Raw genomic sequence first — 17,835 nt, 5'->3', positions numbered from 1 at the left:
TCCCATAATAACAATAATAAAATCTAACTATAGTGTAAATGCATAATCTATGTAGATCTGAACCACTGTGAGTTAGATAACAATTTAGGCAGAAGACTCCCTAACTAATCCTTAGAATGGCCAGACCACCCTTTCCTCACTTCACATCTTACTCATTTGTCTGCAGTGATGGGCTCCAAGGCCAAAAGACAGAACTGTTTCAGGCAGGCCCTTCAGGCTTCCCAGAAGCAGAGGGAGATGAGGCAGTGGGAGGGGGACCGTAAGGGAACTGACCTGTGAGAGGCTGGCAGAAGTGGAGCTCCCAAAGCTGGAGACCTGGACTTTGACCAAATAATGTTCCTTCCTGCTTGCTTATCTTTGTGAAATGAAAACAATTCCCACCTGACTTACAATGTAGTTACGAGGATCAAATATGAAAGTACTTTGTGAAATGTGAAACGGATAAACTGCTATCGTAATTTACATTTATTCAATGACAGCACCTATTTCATGACATCCACCCTAGGCACTGGAGAAACATGAAGAATAGGAAAGGGTCTTTATCCTTTAAGGAACTCAAAAGCTGGAGGGCATTTTTAGGATAATAGGTAGGATGGGATCTTCAGACAATGGACCTGATGACTTAGAAACTAGAATTGGCCTAAAGAAAGCTATGGTCAGTCTACTGAAAGGTGCAGAGTGACAGTAACAATTTCAAGGTGCCTTAACCCAGTAGGTGTGCCCCAAACTTTCTTTCCACTGTGTCGTCACCAAGAAGAGGGCTGAAGCAGATCAAATGCTCCATGAGCGGGAGGAAGCTGTGGGATGATGGGGAGGGTCCCAACAAAGACTGGAGCCTCGTCAGCATTATCAGAAACCACAAGAAACCAGGTCAGTGTGTGGGGCCTGCTCCCTTAGCTCCAGGGCTCTGCTGTGAGCTCTGTGGCTTCTTGAGCAAACTGTACTGAGTAGTGGATCCTTTGAAGCCAAAGTCCCCATTGGCATGGAGCCCTGTGTCCAGAAAAGCTGGAACTGACTAGAGAAAACTGAGCTGTAGTCCTGAGAGTCAGCCAGGTGGGGAACCAGCTGCATATGGAGTCATGTGATGCTTATGTGCAGCCTTTAGTGCTTTCTTAATGTTCTGCGCAACTCCAAATGGTGTGCCAGTCACCTCTGTCTTTGGCATCCAATGCAGAGTAGTGTTTAATAGCTCTGTCAGTTCTCTAAGTGAGGGGATGAAGCATATGTCTAGAGGGGATCAAAGTCAAGAGCTAGTTAACGGGCGTGTAGGATCTAGGGTGTTGCAGGAGTAGGAGGGGTTAAGAAATGGGTGCAGCCGACCATTTCCCTAACCCTGTGCTGGCCTCTTTCCTGCTATTTCTCTGCCGGAGCAGGAGAAATGCCCTCCTTGCCCTCCAGTCGGAGACAGTAGGGTTTTCTGGGGGGCAAGCATCCCTCAGTCCCTCTGCTTGGAGGAGAAGGAATGTGGCTTGGCCTGCTTGTTAGGATCAAGGAGGAGCTTTGGGGCTGGGCGGGGCAAGGGCAGGCTGAGGCGAGGGTTCCTACTGGCATTGTGCTCCCTGTTGCTGTACTGTGAAGTCCTGCCACCCACCTTCAGGCCGTGCAGCTATGTTCTGGGTGCCCTGACCCAACGGAAGTCCATGGGGCACCCCAGACTGGCAGCCCTGCTCCTGCCTCTCAGCCTGCTGCTCATTGGCGTCTCTGCCTCTGCTGGGATTGGCTGTCCCTGTCTGCCCCACTGGACTACCTGCCGTCTGCTGGTCTCCCACATGGTAAGGTGCCATTACCGGGTGGGGATATCTGCCTGGCACAGGCTGGCAAAGCTCTCCACTCTCCTGTCTGTCCTTTTCCACCTCCCCAAATCCATGTGCTCTGATGGCAGCCTCAGTGTGCCCTCTACAGAATCTCAAAGGGGTCTTAGTGGCCTGAGGACCTGGGCAGGGTGGAGCTGGGAAGAAAAAAGCCACAAGGGATGGGCTGTTAGCTTCTGGACCTCAGAATTAGGTGATTTGAGGCAAAGACCCCAAGAAGAGTGCTCCTTGTGAGAATCCCTCCTAATTATACTTCTCTCCTTTTTCCCCTCCACTACTGGGCCCTGTGCCTTCAGGATGACAGTTTCACTGGTAAGTCTCATTCCCTGCCCTGCTCCTCTTCCCCACACCCTTCCCCCACCCCCATTGATTTTTAGAGAGAGTGGAAGGGAAGGGGGAGAGAGAGAGAGATGTGAGAGAGACACATGGATTGGTTGCCTCCTGCAGGTGCCCTGACTAGGGCTGGGGATTGAAACTGCAACCCAAGTATGTGCCCTTGACCAGGAATTGAACCCGAGACCCTTCGGTGCATAGGCCAACACTCTATCCACTGAGCAACACCGGCCAGGGTCCCCACACCCCTTTAGTTCCAGATCCCCAATGAGGCTTGCATCCTACTTTTTGGTTCACAGCCTGGGAAGTAGCATAGGAGCAAGGAAAAAGCACAGGGTTTAGAATCAGGACAAGTCTAGGTTTGCATTACCATTCTGCCACATACTCCACGTGTGGCTGCAGTCAGTACACTTACGCCCTCCGACCCTCGGTTTCTGAGGGGTCTACCAGAGCAGTAGAAATGATTGTACAACGAAGACTGTTGCCCCTGAGCTGTGGGAGGATTAAATGAGAAACCTGTAAATCTCCAGGCACAACCACCCCTTAACTGTCAGTAATAAAATGACATTCATATTTTCTCACACATTATCTTACTTGATCTTGATAACAGCCCCACTTTGTGAATGGTAAAGTTGAGGCTCAGAGGGGTCCGTAACTTGCCCAAAGTCGCAGAGCCAGGATGTAAGTGGCAGAGCTCAGCCTCAAGTCCTTCTTGTCTGAAGCAGGAGAGATGTCCTTGAACCCTACCACTTTTTTTTTCCACCTTTTGCAGAAAGATCTGCCCATATTCCTTGCCATACCCTGCCACATACCCGGGGTGCTTGGCTCTGGTGCTGCCCCTGCTGTTTGTGCCTGCACCTGGTGTCAACTCCTTCAGGTATGAGAAATAGCCTTTGTGCCATTCTCAATGGAGATGTGAATTGGGGGCATTTGGGGGTGGGGAGGTTGATGCAAGTGCGACTGATATTAGTGAGTTCATTGGTATCATTTTGGGATGTTTCTCTTTTCAGCTGGCACCAATTGTTGGAATTAAATGTCAGTTCTAGAAATTTATTATTGATATCTTCTATTTGTAAAGTAAGATCCTTCTTATTTAACTCTGTATTTTTATTGCCTAGCTCAATACTTGATATATACTAAATGCCCATACTCTGCTTAAGAATGGGCAGTTTGTAATTTTTCACTGTTATAAATAATACTACAATGAACATCTTTAAAAAAATTTTTTTTAATTGATTTTAGAGAGGAAGGGAGAGGGAGAGAGAGAAAGAAACATCAATGATGAGAGAGAATCATTGATTGGCTGCCTCCTGCACACCCCACACTGGGAATTGAGCCTGCAACCCAGGCATGTGCCCTGACCAGGAATCGAACCATGACCTCCTGATTCATAGGTCAAATGCTCAACTGCTGAGCCATGCCGGCTGGGCTACAGTGAACATCTTTAAGATGTTCTCTTTTTCTCTACTTAAGAAATAAATCATTAAAATTTTTTATTTACTGATTTTAGAAAGAGAGGACGGGAGAGAGAGAATGAAAGAGTGAGAGAGAGAAAGAGAGAAACATTGATTTGTGTTCTACTTATTTATGTATTCATTGGTTGCTTCTTGTATGTGCCTTAACCGGAGATCGAACCCGCAACCTTAGTGTGTAGGTACAATGCTCTAACCAACTGAGCTTCCTGACCAGGCCAAGAATTTAATCCATTTTTTATTGTAGCATAACTTTCAGGACTAAAGAGGCTTTTTGTCATTACCCTCCCTGATCTAAAATGACTAACTCTCCAACACTGGGCCATCATCTCCAGGTAGGGAAGGGGCAGAAAAGGGTTAGATGTTAAATGTGCCCTTTCCTGTGCAGACCTTCAACGGAGCTGGTTCCACCGCCTGGTGCAGAAATCCAAAAAGTCTTACATGTTCCAGTTCTGTAGGAGACACAGGATGCCAGCATCTGCTCAGGTACTCTCCCTGCCAGTTCCAGCCCTGCCCTGTGCCCCTTTCCTTTCTGGCCTCTCATTTTGTTCTCCAGCCCTGTGAGAGATGGAAAGTATGGAGATGAAGTAGACTATTCTTCCATTACACAGTTAGGGAAACTGAGGCCTAAATGTTGAGCAACTTACCTGTGGTACCCCAGGTTCCAGAGGGAGAAATAGAAGCCAGAGATCCTGATTCCTGGCTTAAGGCCAACCTTGCTCTCTGCCTACAGAGGAAGCTTCTGACTCACTGTTGCCTGTCTGAGAAGGACCATCAAATCTCCGCCCCCTCCCCAGACATCTCCCAAAATGGGCTGCGCTTCAAAAGGACCCAACCTTCAGATCCAGAGGCAGTGGAAGGTCTCCCGAGACAGGACTCACAAAGGCATAAAGGTAGACATGGGGTGTGACTGGAGATAGGCACAGTCAAGTAGTGGTGCCTTCGCTAAAGCCAAGAGACAAGGCCACCAAGTCCCCCTTCTCCCCAGGGCCTGAGTTCTCCTTTGACTTGCTGCCTGAGGCACGGGCTATTCGAGTGAGCATTCCCTCAGACCCTGAGGTCAGCGTGCGACTTTGTCACCAGTGGGCACTAGAGTGCGAAGAGCTGAGCAGTCCCTTTGATGTCCAGGTATGGAGTGTCATTTTCCTGTAAAAAGCCAGATCACACAGTGCTGGAGCAAAAACAGCCCACCCATTGTACATACAGGGAGCCTGAGGTCCAGGGAGGGAAGACAATTCTCCAAAACCCACAAGTCCGAAGTGCCTAGCATTAAGATTTCTTTGGACTAGACAGAAAATGCAGGCGCCTTGTCACGTGGGAGGAGAGGAAAGGAAAGGGCATGCAGAGACCTGGTGCAACTGGGAATGACTAGCAGAGAAATGAACATGGTATTTACCCACATGAGAGGAGCCTCAGTGAGATTCAGATTATATTTAGAAACCTTTTCAGTTCCTTCGAGAAGTTGTTTTCCCCGAGAAAATAACAAAGTGGTCTCATCTGTCCTGGTTCCCTTCCATTTCCCTCCCTTTGTGGCCTTCCTCAGAAAATGAGATGACCCTCATTTTCCCAGCGCAGGTGTTGACACACCATCTCAACCTCCAGTTGTCACTGAGGCCCTTGTGTACAGTTGGTACCATTTGCAGAGACTGATGCTGCACCGCTGAGGCCCTCAGCCCTCCTTACTATAAAGTGGTGATGCACCTCCCAAGATCACTGCAGTGCTAGCATTTCCTTGAGTTATTGCTTTAGCACCTCGCACCCTACATGGCATCCAGCGGGGCTCATTAAAGGTATATCCCTTTCCCTGTGTCCTCCCTCCCCCGACTCCATATACAGGGTGGCGCAAAAGTAGGTTTACTGTAGTGAATATGTGAAACACAGAGCTTATTCTTGTATTATTATTTATTAATTATTGTATTATTTCCCATACAAATATCTGTAAACCTACTTTTACCCGCCCTATATTGAGACACCTAGAGAAAATGGTCAGAGTACAGAACAGAGACCCCTTGGGAGGAAATTTGTCGATGAAAAAATTAAGTTTCACATAAGAAAAAAAATAAGGTCCCAGCTTCCTCCTACCCTCGCCCAGGGTGCCTGTACTCTTTCTCAGGCATCTTTCTCTCCCTTTCCTGCTTCGTCAACAGAAAACCGTGTCTAGGGGCCACACTGTAGACCTGCCTTATGAATTCCTTCTGCCCTGTCTGTGCATAGAGGTGAGTAAAGAAAAAGGTGGGGGTTGTCCATGGCCCCACTCCTAGGTCCCCAGATAGTGCAGTTGGTCAAACCTATCTCCAGTAAGTCGGGTTTGTAAAGGAATGGGTGTTAACAAGGTGTTTAGGAAGACAGGTGCCAGCTTGACTGTGAGCCACACACTGGGTCAGAGATGGAAGTGTCCTGCTGAACACGAGATTCTTGGGGGTGATTCCAAACTCAGCTCCACCCAAACCCAGCTTTCCTTGGTCCAGACCTGGATTCAGCCCCCTGAGGCGGAATAGGCAGCTCCCTTCACTGTGTGTGCTGATCAGTCATGGTGGGGGCACGTGGCCATTGCAAGATTCCTTATGGCCTCAAAAGTCTTGTCCCCACTAGCCCTTCATGGCAGTCCTCCTCTCCATAATTCTGAAGTGCCTAACATTAAGACTTCTTTGGATTAGACAGAAAAGGCAGGGGCCTTGTCATCCAGGAGGAAACTAAAGGCAGAGACTTGGAGCACTGAGCATTTGCCAGGGTGGACAACCATTGGGCTTTTGGGTAACCCAGATGGAGGGACCCATACAGGGCACTAGGCACCTTGGGAAGCACTGAGAGTGGGGGTGTAGACAGAGATGTGGACATCACAATCTGCCTCTTTCTGGGGATAGGTTCTCCTCTCCGGGGGCAAAAGGACTCAGCCCCTCATTAGCTGATCTCACTCCTATACTCTGGAGTTCCTCCCCCAGCGTCAGGCACCACTTACCCTTGCCTACACCCTGCACTGCTTCCCCTCCTCAGTGCCCTGCCAGCTCAGGCAGCTTGCAGTAGGGCAAGAGCAAGGGCAAGCCAGAATGAGTTTCAGGTCTGACCTTCTCTGCTTGTCCCCCCAGGCATCCTACCTGCAAGAGGATACAGTGAGGCGCAAAAAATGTCCCTTCCAGAGCTGGCCTGAAGCCTGTGAGTGCTACTCATATGCATTCTTTTTTTTTTTTAAATATTTTATTGATTTTTTACAGAGAAGAAGGGAGAGGGACAGAGAGCTAGAAACATCGATGAGAGAGATCGATCAGCTGCCTCCTGCACGCCCCCCACTGGGGACGTGCCCGCAACCCAGGTACATGCCCCCGACCGGAATCGAACCCGGGACCCTTCAGTCTGCAGGCTGACGCTCTATCCACTGAGCCAAACCGGTTCAGCTACTCATATGCATTCTTGTGCACGCACAGCCTCTCTCTGTCTCTCTTTCACGCATACACGCACACACTTCCCAACTGTGTTGGAGAAAGCCCCTAGAAGGCATGCAGGCATTTTCCCTGGAGTCAGTGGGAGAAAAGGGTACTATGTCCACTGCTCAGCCTGCCAATAAATCAGAGCGTGGAACATTGTAGTAGGCACTGTGGGAGGTTGTACTAGGCACACAGGAGTTGGTATATGGAGGATGGACCAGAAGAGCTGGGCTCACTCGCATCCCAGCTCTGCCACTTATTCTTCTCTGAGACTCAGTTTCCTCATCTGTAAAATAACTATACTTGCCCTGTCTTACTTTCCAACTGTTTATGAGGCTTGACTTCACTATGATAAGTGAAAGTGGTTGGTGACATCTAAGGTGCTGTCCACACTTGGTTGTCTCCAAGCTGAAGAGACAGGATGCTCAAACATAACAAACGAACAGCACAAAGCAGCCTGCAGTCCAGGGCAGGGTTACACGTAAGGTTCATGCCTTTGGGACATGAACTCCGGAAAGGGAGAAGCCAGTGAAGGCTGTCACCAGCAAGAGACGGTCTCTCAGAGGAGGTGACACCTGAGCTGCACCAGAAAATGAGCAGGACTTAGAAAGGAGAGAAGGGAGGGGAAGGCATTCCTGGTTTTGAGAGGAACCTTAGCAAAAATAAAAAGATTTGGAGTTTGGGGAGTAGCAAAGAGCTAGCCAGAATGGAGGTGCAAGAAGGAGTAAATAGGAAAGGTAATAACAAGGGGCTGGAAAAGGCGTGCTCATCTTTGGGGCTCCTAGACAGAGCAGGAACTGTGCTGAACACCTTTACAAATATCATCTCCTGATGCCCTGGGGATGGGGGTGGCCAAACGAGGCCAAAGCAGGTTTCAAGCCTCCCCAGGCCTCACTCTCTGCCCTGCTGTCTGCCCAGATGGCTCGGACTTTTGGAAGTCAGTGAACTTTACCGACTACAGCCAGCACAGTCAGATGGTCATGGCCCCAACACTCCGCTGCCCACTGAAGCTGGAAGCCTCCCTCTGCCAGAGGCAGGGCGGGAACACCCTCTGTGAAGACCTCCCCAATGCCACAGCTCGAGAGTCAGAGGGGGTGAGATAGGCCTCCCCAGGACCTGGGTGGGCAGGGCTGGGGCCCAGGGCCCTGCTCCCGGGCTAACCCCCTTCTCCCACCACAGTGGTATGTTTTGGAGAAGGTGGACTTGCACCCCCAGCTCTGTTTCAAGGTACAAACGTGAGTGAGAGGGGATGGGTAGGGGTATGGATGGTGCCTGGCACTTTCTGACCCGCCATTCTTGTATTTCTTAGTTCTCTTTTGGAAACAGCAGCCACATTGAATGTCCCCATCAGACTGGTGAGCCAATAAGTGGAACCCCTCCCACCATTTCACCCTCACCCAAATGTGGCCAAGCCAAACTCTAGCCCTGTCTTGACTTCTCTGTTTACTAGCCCAGCTCCTGCCAACAGGATTTCTCACATGACACCCTTTTCCCCACTCCCCGGCAGCCCCATCGGCAGCCCCATCCTGGAATGTGAGCATGGACACCCAGGCCCAGCAGCTGATCCTTCACTTCTCCACAAGGACGCGTGCCACCTTCAGTGCTGCCTGGAGCCACCCGGACATGGGGCGGGACAGCCTGCTGCCCCCTGTGTACAGCATCAGCCAGGTATGCCCTCGCCAGCCCTTGGCCCCCGCCAGGTCCTGTTGCTCAGAGCACAGCAGGTGGAGGCAAGCCAATTCCTGACTTACAACATCTAGTTATTTATTTACTTGATCAGGCTTTGTGCAGCTGGCTCCTTCTGCCCGTCAGCGGGGTTTCCATGGGGCAGTTTCTAATCCTTTCAGTTTCTGAATTTACAGGGATAAACAGGGGCAAAGGATTGGCCTCCTCATACCCAGCTCTCCTCTGGCTGACTCAAACTGCTGCCCCAGGTTATACTGATGCCCTCTCGAACTCAGCTGTCCTCTACCACTGTGCTCCTGCCTTCCTCCACCAGGCACCTGGCAGAAGTAGTCTCTCACTATCTTGGGAGACAGAGGCCCTGGAAGATTGTAAACTACTGACAGACTTAACTCTATTATGTGAACTAAGATCAATTGACTAGTAGACTTTCTTCTGTGTATCTGATATAAAAACCATAATCAAATATATCTTCAAAACCACAGCCCCAAGCTGACTAAGCATGAGTAGCTCTTTCAAGTTCTTTCTTAAATACTCACTTGGCAGCTATTTGTTTTGTATTCTCTGAGGGTTCCCAAGCAGGCAGGTGGTAGCAAATGCTCAAGATTTAAGACCAAGCCGTGATTAAGTTGTAAGGCAAAGTCATGTGGGAAAACCTAACATTGAGAATGAAATCCATGGATTCATTTGTTTCTGTGAGCTGGGAAAAGACCGCCTTCACTGAGTTCAGCCATGATTTAAGAGCCCCTGCATCAGCACTTGCTCACAGCTGACTAGACAATGGGATGATCTAGGACAGGGTGGGGTAGGGAGAGCAGGGGGGAGGGTATTCCCAAAGTATGGAGATTCTGATCAGCTCCCTACCCGGCACCCAGAACATAGGGCAGAGCCACATCCTGCCTGTAGACAGATGACAATCAATTCTGTCCAATTCAGCATGTTTGTATTGAGTGCCTATTCTGTGCCTACCCTGTCTTAGGCCCTGGAAGATACAAGAAAAGTATATAACCGAGTCTCGGCCCTAGGAGTCCCAGGTGTAATAATAGCTACTACTACTAAATGAATTCACACTGCACTGTATATTATAAAGGGTGTTCCCATGCATATTTCCATGTGATGCTCAATAATGCAGTAAGCCAAGGATTATTAGCCTTCACAGACAAATGAAAAAACTGAGGCTCAGGGATCAATGTTCCAACCAAATGTGTGGTTCCACACAGCTAGGAACCACAAAGGCAATAGTTAAGCCTGACTTTGCTAGCTGTGGTCTTCTGACTCCACAACTTACATTTTTTCCAATGGATAAGCTACCCCTTCAGGTATGCCGGACAGGAGTAGGGCAGCATATTATTAGCCTCCCTGTTTGGGAACTGCCAGAGGACAGAGAAGATCTGCGCCTGCCTTCTTTCCTCAGGGCTTGGCACAGAGTCAGCACCCACAGGATGTCTGTTGACGAGTACCTGACTGACTGATTAATGTGTATCTGTGCAGCAGTTCTGATCTGGGAATGATCAGCGGGATCTAGGAATGAAGCCAGGGGTGGCACTTGGCCTTAAGCCTTGGGCGGATTGGGAGGAGGGGGTTGGGGGCGGGGGGAGGAACAGCATGGGCAAAGGCTCAGAGCCAGATTTGTTTCCGTGCGAACAGTCATTTTGTTCTTTATTCCAACAGACTCAGGGCTCAAGCCCAGTGACACTAGAGCTCATCATTCCCTTCCTGAGGCCAGGGGCCTGTGTTCTGGTAAGGAATCCTGCCCTCCCTCTATATCTACTCCACAGGTGGCAGACGGGCCAAATCCAGTCCACAAAAAATGTTTGGTTTGGACAACATGGTGTTTGAAATTGGAATTTGTTACCACCATTTAAATACTGGGAGACATCATATCTTAAAAAGCTGATTTCTGGCTTCTCTTGAAAAAAAAAATCAGAAAACCTATTTCTCTGTGTCCACATTCAGGCCTGGTGACAACAGGCTAGAGCTCAGTGGTGTCTGATTACTTCCACCAGGGCCTGTGCCCTCCAGGTCTCCATGGACACCCTGGCCAACTTTGAGTTTACTCTTTGAGTTTGCCACTCTTGACCTGTTCTGTGCTGGATGAATTCCGTATCCAGGGGACCTCCCTTTCACCATCTCCATGCTTCATTTAAGTTCCCCTGGAGGAGGCACTATACCCTGGCTCACAGGGTGGGGGGGCTCTGTGCCCTCAGGTGTGGAGGTCAGATGTCCAGTTTGCCTGGAAGCACCTCTTGTGTCCAGATGGTGAGTTCTTTGGGGAGGGGTGGGGTGAGTAAGAGGAAGGTTGGGCACTGAGGAGCCCAGTGTGGCCTCACCTTGCTTGACTCAGTCTCTAATAGACACCTGGGACTATTGATCCTGGCACTGCTGGCCCTCACCACTCTATTGGGAGTTGTTTTAGTTCTCATCCTCCAGCGCCCACTGTCAGGTAAGCTCACCTGGGCATCATTTGGGGATTTAGACCTGCCCAACTCCTAGGCTAGTTGCCGGCACCTGTTCCCTGCCTAGGCTCCCTTCCCCAAGAGCCATGTACCTGCCGCAGCACCCAGCTGTGTGCTACCCAAGGGGGTGCGCCTCAGGGCCCTTCGTGGGCAGGAATGGTTAAGGCAGGGCAAAGGTCCCTCCGTACGGGTGGTTCAGTGTACCAAGTCTCCGGGTTACTGGTAAGTGGAGCGGAAATCCAGTCTGGGCTGCACCTGCCAATTCTGGCACCTCACCCCTTCCAGGGTGCTTTGATCTAAATAGCCCCCAAAGCACCCTATTGACAGGAGTTGCCTTGGGGACCCACCCTCAGCACAGATAAGGCTCTGGGGGTACACCCTATGATGTAGCCCTGAGGCCAAGGAAGACAGAGCTGAGCTGTCCCTTAACCCCCACCCTGTTCATCTGTTGCTGCCGCCCTAGGCCCCGGCCAACCGCATCCTGTGCTTCTTCTGCACGTGGCGGACTCAGAGGCGCAGCGGCGCCTGGTGGGAGCGCTGGCTGAACTGCTGCGGGCCACGTTGGGCGGCGAGCGCGACGTGATCGTGGACCTGTGGGAGGGGACACGCGTGGCGCGTGTGGGCCCGCTGCCGTGGCTGTGGGCGGCGCGGGCGCAGGTGGTGCGGGAGCGGGGCACCGTGCTGCTGCTGTGGAGCAGCGCGGGTTCCAGCCCTGCCTGCGCCCGGGACACCCGCACCGCGCCCCTGCGCGCCCTGCTCCGCGCCGCCCCGCGCCCGCTTCTGCTGCTCGCTTACTTCAGTCGCCTCTGCGCCAAGGGCGACATCCCCCCGCCACTGCGCGACCTGCCGCGCTACCGCCTGCTGCGCGACCTGCCTCGCCTGCTGCGGGCGCTGGACGCCAGCCCCGCCGCCCATGCCACTGGCTGGGGCCGCCTGGGTGCTCGGCCGTGGCTGCGGAATCGCCTGGAACTGTGTCGCCAGCTGGAACGCGAGGCCGCCCAACTTGCCCACCGAGGCTGAGTGGAGCTCCCCAGCAATCCAGATGTCTTGGCCACCGGCGTAGGGGCACTGGCTGGCACCCAGAAAGAGGCTTCAACCCTGGAATCTCAGGGTGCCTCCGAGGACTGCTCCCCAAAGCCTTATTCCCTGCCTTCCAGCTCAGGAGCGGAGCACCGGACTCGCTCCTGGCCCTTGCACACTTTCGCCAGGCTTCCCCCTGAAGCTTCCCTGCCTCTCAGGACCCCCAGGGAGAGAGTCTCTCTTTCTTGGGGGCTCCTCTGACTCTGATGTGGGAGGGGCACCTTCCCACTTCCTCTCTCCGAAATTCCAGAGAGGAGTCTGCGCATGCTCCAGTGAAGGCCCGCGAGGTTGAGGCGGGGGTGGGGGAGGCAGGAGCTATGGCCTTTCTGAAGGGGGTTGACTCCAGAGAAGTAGGAGAAACCCCCTTTCCCAGCCCCAGGCCTTGCTCAGGTGGAAAAGGAGGGAGGACTGGACCCAGGGAGAAAGGCTGTGGCCCTGGGTGGCCAGGACAAAGGTGGGACAGTGGACACCAAGATGGAGAAAGATGAATAAAGGCAAACGTGATGGATAAACGAAGAAACACAATGTGCTTCTCTGGTGTGCCTAGGATGCTCAGTTAGGGGAAGGGTCAGCATCACCCTGCCTGGGGGTTGAAATCCATCCGTCGTTGCCCAAATCCTCCATGTCCACGCCCACGCCCCATCCACCGTGCCGTGTCACTGGAAAGGCAAAGGAGGACCTGGAAATCTTGATCCTCACTATAATTCTTTAATGAGAAAAGAGGAAAAAACAGTTCAAAAAAGTGGTGTGTGTCCATCAGTGCACAGCCAGCCCAGGGCAAAAGCACAAATGGGACCCCTGTTTGCCTGGCCCCAGATCCTGGGTTCCTTCTCCCACCACTATCACGCTTGAGCTGGGAAGGGGTGAAAAGCCCACTTTCTGGTGCCCCCTGTCCCTGCCATTAGAGCTCCCAACCTACAAAGGGTCACTGAGGCCCAATGAGTCTGTGTGAAGAGACCCTGAGTGCCAGTAAGAGGGGATCCAGTGGGCACCAAGATCCCCTCTTACTGGCACTCAGGGTGGGAAGCAAAAATGCCCTAGGATCGCCCAGGCCCTGGGGTGCACTCACAGCCCTCCTTAGGGACTCCTGGGGTGAGTAAGAGCTTCCTCACTAAGTCAAGAGGCCAGTCTGCTACGCCCTCTCCAGGGGCCCTCCCAGCCAGATGTCAGCAGGGGAGGAGGAGAGAGAGGAAGGGAGGAGGAAAAGGAGGGGAAGAGGAGATGAGGCCGCCACCCCAATCCAAGGCTGCTGGCTCCCAGGCCTAGTGGGAGGGACAGGGTGGGGCGGGAACAGCCAGCTCCCTGCCAGGAGTCAAAAAACGAAAGCACTTCGGCTGAGACTAAGTTTCAAGTCAGGACTCCGAGGAGACCAGTGTGCCAGCTCGCCAGCTCTGGAACCTGGGAGGCTGGGGAGAGATTCTGGCCCCTCCTGCCCAACCACTGGGGACTGAGTGGGAGCACAGATGAGGTGTCTGCCCCCCCCTTGGGGGGGGCAGGACAGGGCCTAGGGCCTGGGTGCCACCTGGCACCTGGAAGATGCCTGTGCCTTGGTTCCTGCTGTCCTTGGCACTGGGCCCAAGCCCCATGGTCCTCTCTCTGGAGAGGCTTATGGGGCCTCAGGATACTGCTAACTGCTCTCTGGTGAGTCTGGGGCCCTGGGAGGGTTGGGGAAGGCTCAGGGTTCAGACTGAGGCCCATCAAGGCCCTAGCCTGGCTCCCGTCACTGCCGTCACTGCCTCCGCCGCCACCACCAGAACTGCCCTAGCTGGTCTGTCTGGTACTGATGGAGTAAGAGGAGAATGGGGAAGGGGCCAGAGCTGGGTCTGTCTTCTGCTGGGAGAGGCTTGGAATAGGGAGCCCCAGAAAGAGGTCGGTGGGAATCTCAGGCAGGGAAAGAGGATTAGATTTAAGATCATAAATCCTGACGCTCCTTTACCTCCTTCCCAGGGCCTCTCCTGCCACCTGTGGGGTGAGTAGCCCTACTTTTAGAGAGAAAATAACTTTCTAGGTTGGTGGAAGGGAGGGGAGTTGTCCCAGTCCCATGCCCTCACGGCCTACCCTCAGCCCCTGAAAAGCCCAAGCTCCTTGGCCCTCTGGGGGTGTCAATTGCAACCAAATTCTGGGTATAGAACAGCTTCAGCTCCCACCCTGCCCTTCACGCACAGATGGTGACGTACTCTGCTTGCCTGGGAGTATCGAGCCTGCCCCAGGACCTGTGCTGGTGCCCACACGCCTACAGACAGAGCTGGTGCTGAGGTGTCATCAGGAGACCGACTGCAACCTCTGTGTGCGCGTGGCCGTCCACTTGGCTGTGCGTGGTGAGCATGTCACCCATGTGCACATGTGAATGTATCTGGGCTGGGCATGAGGCTCAGGCAGTCTGCCAGGCAGCACTGGACATCCTTCTGGAGGTCACTGGCCAAAGGACCCCAGGCTGGTCTGGTCTCCCCATCCCCCACCCCCACCCCCAGGCCTCAGGCCTGTCCCCTGCTTCCCCGCATGCACTTTCTGGAAGAAAGCCAAACCCAAAGCCAGCCCAGAGCAGGAGGCCTGACCTGGGCCTTGTTCTTGGGGCCTTCCAGGCCACTGGGAAGAGCCTGAAGATGAGGAGCAATTTGGAAGAGCAGCTGACCCAGAGCTTGAAGAGCCTAAGAATGGTGAGGAACACCCTGCTGGCCCAACTGCCCCTTACCAGGGCCTTGCCTGCGGCCCCTGGGGCTGACCAACTCTCGCCTTGTTGCTCACAGCCTCTCTCCAGGCCCAAGTCGTGCTCTCCTTCCAGGCCTACCCTACTGCCCGCTGTGTCCTGCTGGAGGTGCAAGTGCCCGCTGCCCTCGTGCAGCCTGGTCAGTCTGTGGTATGCAAAATAATAATAATAATAATAACCACCTTCTGAATATGAAATCTACAAAGTGCTTCCACACATATTATCTCTTTAAGTCCTGACTCTGATCAGGGCTGTGGGCAAATCCTTTCAGCCCTTTATACCCATTTTCCTGTCTGTAAAGTGGGGATAAGAAAAGTCCTACTTCATCTGGATGCTGTGAGAATTAAGTGAGGTGACAATGCCATGAGCTAGATATTTTTATGACCCTCATTTTCCAGGGAAAATCTGTGGGCTGGATCCACTGCTCTGGACTTCCATCCATATCGTGTCTGCCCCGTGTGTACACCAAGCTGCAGGGTGTTGGGGCTACTCCTGGAAGTGTCCCTCTGCTTGGGCCAATTCACTCAAACCCTTTGACATCCCCTCCTGCCCCCAGGCAATATCCTCTGATCTGGAAAATTGTTGAGTGGGTGAACATCTGCTGGCCCACCTCACAGGGCAATCGTGAGGACCAATGAGGCACTGGGTGTGAGAACCACTTCTGTGGGGAGGGGTGTCCAGTCACCTTAGCTTTGGCCATGTGATCCAGAACAACTGGAGTTGGAGCAGGGACTCTAGTAGCTAGAGCCCTTATCTCTGCCCTGCTGCCACCCCTCTTTGAGGGTGTGTACTTTAGAATCGGGAGCCCTTTAAAGAAACTTCAATGGCAGAATTTCGGGCCATACAGTATGAATATAGTTATTGACTGGGGGAGGATGGGAGGGAGTGGTCCACACAGAGGATCCCACATCCCTGGCATGGATTCTGAGCCCTATACCACCAGCCTTCTGCCACCCCTCTCCTCACAGGGCTCTGTAACATTTGACTGCTTCGAGGCTGCTCTAGGAGCTGAGGTGCACATCTGGTCCTACACTCAGCCCAGGTACCAGAAGGAACTCAATTTCATACAGCAGCTGCCTGGTAAGTGGATACAGAGCCTCCGGGGACCCAAATCCTAGCCTCCCTAATCTCCCACCCCTTTGGCCATTCCCCTCCTGCTTTCACCCCCTTCCTAGTCCTATCTACTCCCAGGCAGTGGTGTGAGCTCACATCCTCCCAGTCAGTTCCCATCCCTGGGGAAAGTGCTTTGGGCACCGCATAGATGTGGGTGGTTATCTAGGGGACAGGGAGCCCTTTGCAGAGCTCCCCATGAGTCGGGTTGTCCCCCTTCTTTCCTTGGTCCCCAGCCCCACCGGAGGCTTTTCTGTGATCTCTCCCCAGATTGCAGGGGGCTCGAAGTCCAGGACAGCATCCAGAGCTGCTGGGGTAGGGGCTAGGGCCAGTGGGGCTGGGAGGAGGGAGGGCCAGGGTCTGGAGTGTGAGAAACCCTTGGAGTTGGCTTCGGGTCTGGGCTGCCACATTCCAGAAACGTGCAGAGCTCATTCATTCATTCATTCACTCATTCATTCATCACACATGAACTGCAACAGCTCCTACTTTGTGCCAGCCACTGGGAACATAAGAGTGAATCTCTCACTCTCTGTAAAAAATATTTATTAAATATCAGGGACATCTAGAAGCTCAAAGCATTGCCAAGATTATGGTGCACCCTCCCCAATATATCAAATAAAAATATTAAACCATAAAATGAGGGGCTAAGTAAGTCAGGGTTCTTATGGTTTTTTCCCTGCACTATTTAGATTTTTTTTGTTTTGTATTTTCTTTTTATTTTTTAATATATTTTATTGATTTTTTTACAGAGAGGAAGGGAGAGGGATAGAGAGTTAGAAACATCGATGAGCGATGAGCGAGAAACATCAATCAGCTGCCTCTTGCACACCCCCTACTGGGGATGTGCCCGCAACCAGAATCTAACCTGGGACCCTTCAGTCTGCAGGCCGACGCTCTATCCACTGAGCCAAACCGGTTAGGGCTGTATTTTCTTTTTTAAAAATATGTTTTTATTGATTTTAGAGAGAGAGGAAGGGAGAAGGATAGAAAGATAGAAACATCGATGAGAAACATTGATTGGCTGCCTCCTGCACGCCCCCTATTGGGAATCAAGGCCACAACTGTGGCATGGGCTAGGGAGATGAGTTCAGAGTGGTCACAGCAGCCAAATTGGATAGGTAGGGCCTTGCAAGCCTTTGTAAGGACTAGGTTTTTCCTCTGGGAGTAATGACGGAGGGTGGGGGAGGGGGGGTAGAGGGGGCATCAGAGGGTACTGAGCACAGGAGAATGATTTATTTTATAGTGGTTACAGGATCCTTCTGGCTGGGGAGGGAGAAGCAAGGAAAGGGTGATCTCAAGACCACATACTGGGGCCCACATGAGCTCAGCCCCCAGCTGCCTGGTCTGAGATGGGGACATTGGCTCTGTCCTCCAGGAGCCTCCCAGTCTAGAGGATTTGAAGGGAACTCCAAAGGGTCAGTCGGTGGGTATGGCTCAGGCTTGGGTGTGCAGAAGAGGTAAAGGAAGTTTCTCTTTGGCTCCCCCCAAGCCCTGCCCTGGCTCAACGTGTCTGCAGATGGTGAGGATGTGCACCTGGTGCTGGATGTCTCTGAGGAACAGCACTTCGGCCTCTCCCTGTACTGGAACCAGGTCCAGGGCCCTACAAAACCCTGGTGGCACAGAAACCTGGTGAGACTCCCCCTCCCAGGTCCATTTTCACTCTAGGCTGATGCCCATGCAAAGGATGCCAGGGAGCCCTCGAAGAGGACCACAGCACTGACCCCCAAAGCAGGACATCAGTGGGGGAAATGCTGCATGCTG

At 52.4% G+C, this 17,835-nt stretch overlaps 2 protein-coding genes across 18 annotated transcripts in view; both read left to right on the top strand.

Annotated features, from left to right (window-relative positions):
* Positions 1-12,773, top strand: part of IL17RE (interleukin 17 receptor E) — a 33,403-nt gene extending 20,630 nt beyond the window's left edge. The window contains exons 1-16 of one of the 9 annotated variants that reach the window (XM_023749671.1): positions 1,274-1,772; positions 2,108-2,123; positions 2,917-3,021; positions 4,005-4,102; positions 4,350-4,509; positions 4,605-4,744; positions 5,764-5,832; positions 6,703-6,769; positions 7,981-8,132; positions 8,218-8,265; positions 8,348-8,393; positions 8,558-8,706; positions 10,393-10,461; positions 10,929-10,980; positions 11,066-11,164; positions 11,641-12,773. In XM_023749671.1, the coding sequence (XP_023605439.1) occupies positions 1,641-1,772; positions 2,108-2,123; positions 2,917-3,021; positions 4,005-4,102; positions 4,350-4,509; positions 4,605-4,744; positions 5,764-5,832; positions 6,703-6,769; positions 7,981-8,132; positions 8,218-8,265; positions 8,348-8,393; positions 8,558-8,706; positions 10,393-10,461; positions 10,929-10,980; positions 11,066-11,164; positions 11,641-12,197 (1,959 nt within the window). In that variant the 5' untranslated portion in view covers positions 1,274-1,640 and the 3' untranslated portion in view covers positions 12,198-12,773. Of the gene's footprint in view, positions 1-1,270; positions 1,773-2,107; positions 2,124-2,916; positions 3,022-4,004; positions 4,103-4,349; positions 4,510-4,604; positions 4,745-5,763; positions 5,833-6,702; positions 6,770-7,956; positions 8,133-8,217; positions 8,266-8,347; positions 8,394-8,557; positions 8,707-10,392; positions 10,462-10,928; positions 10,981-11,065; positions 11,165-11,640 lie in introns of those variants that run through there. The other 8 variants (XM_014451343.2, XM_023749673.1, XR_002828007.1 and 5 more) reach the window with 8 other exon arrangements.
* Positions 12,774-13,535: 762 nt separating this feature from the next.
* The window catches only part of IL17RC (interleukin 17 receptor C), an 11,171-nt gene continuing 6,871 nt past the window's right edge, over positions 13,536-17,835 (top strand). For 2 of the 9 annotated variants that reach the window (XM_006083857.3, XM_006083855.3), the window contains exons 1-8: positions 13,540-13,898; positions 14,205-14,226; positions 14,423-14,575; positions 14,840-14,914; positions 15,005-15,114; positions 15,933-16,044; positions 16,345-16,389; positions 17,564-17,703. In XM_006083857.3, the coding sequence (XP_006083919.1) occupies positions 13,794-13,898; positions 14,205-14,226; positions 14,423-14,575; positions 14,840-14,914; positions 15,005-15,114; positions 15,933-16,044; positions 16,345-16,389; positions 17,564-17,703 (762 nt within the window). In that variant the 5' untranslated portion in view covers positions 13,540-13,793. Of the gene's footprint in view, positions 13,899-14,198; positions 14,227-14,422; positions 14,576-14,839; positions 14,915-15,004; positions 15,115-15,932; positions 16,045-16,344; positions 16,390-17,563; positions 17,704-17,835 lie in introns of those variants that run through there. The other 7 variants (XM_014451341.2, XM_014451339.2, XM_014451338.2 and 4 more) reach the window with 7 other exon arrangements.

The sequence above is a fragment of the Myotis lucifugus genome, unplaced genomic scaffold, assembly GCF_000147115.1.
Source record: "Myotis lucifugus unplaced genomic scaffold, Myoluc2.0 scaffold_8, whole genome shotgun sequence".
NCBI lineage: Eukaryota > Metazoa > Chordata > Mammalia > Chiroptera > Vespertilionidae > Myotis > Myotis lucifugus.
This window is presented reverse-complemented; position numbering and strand designations above follow the sequence as displayed.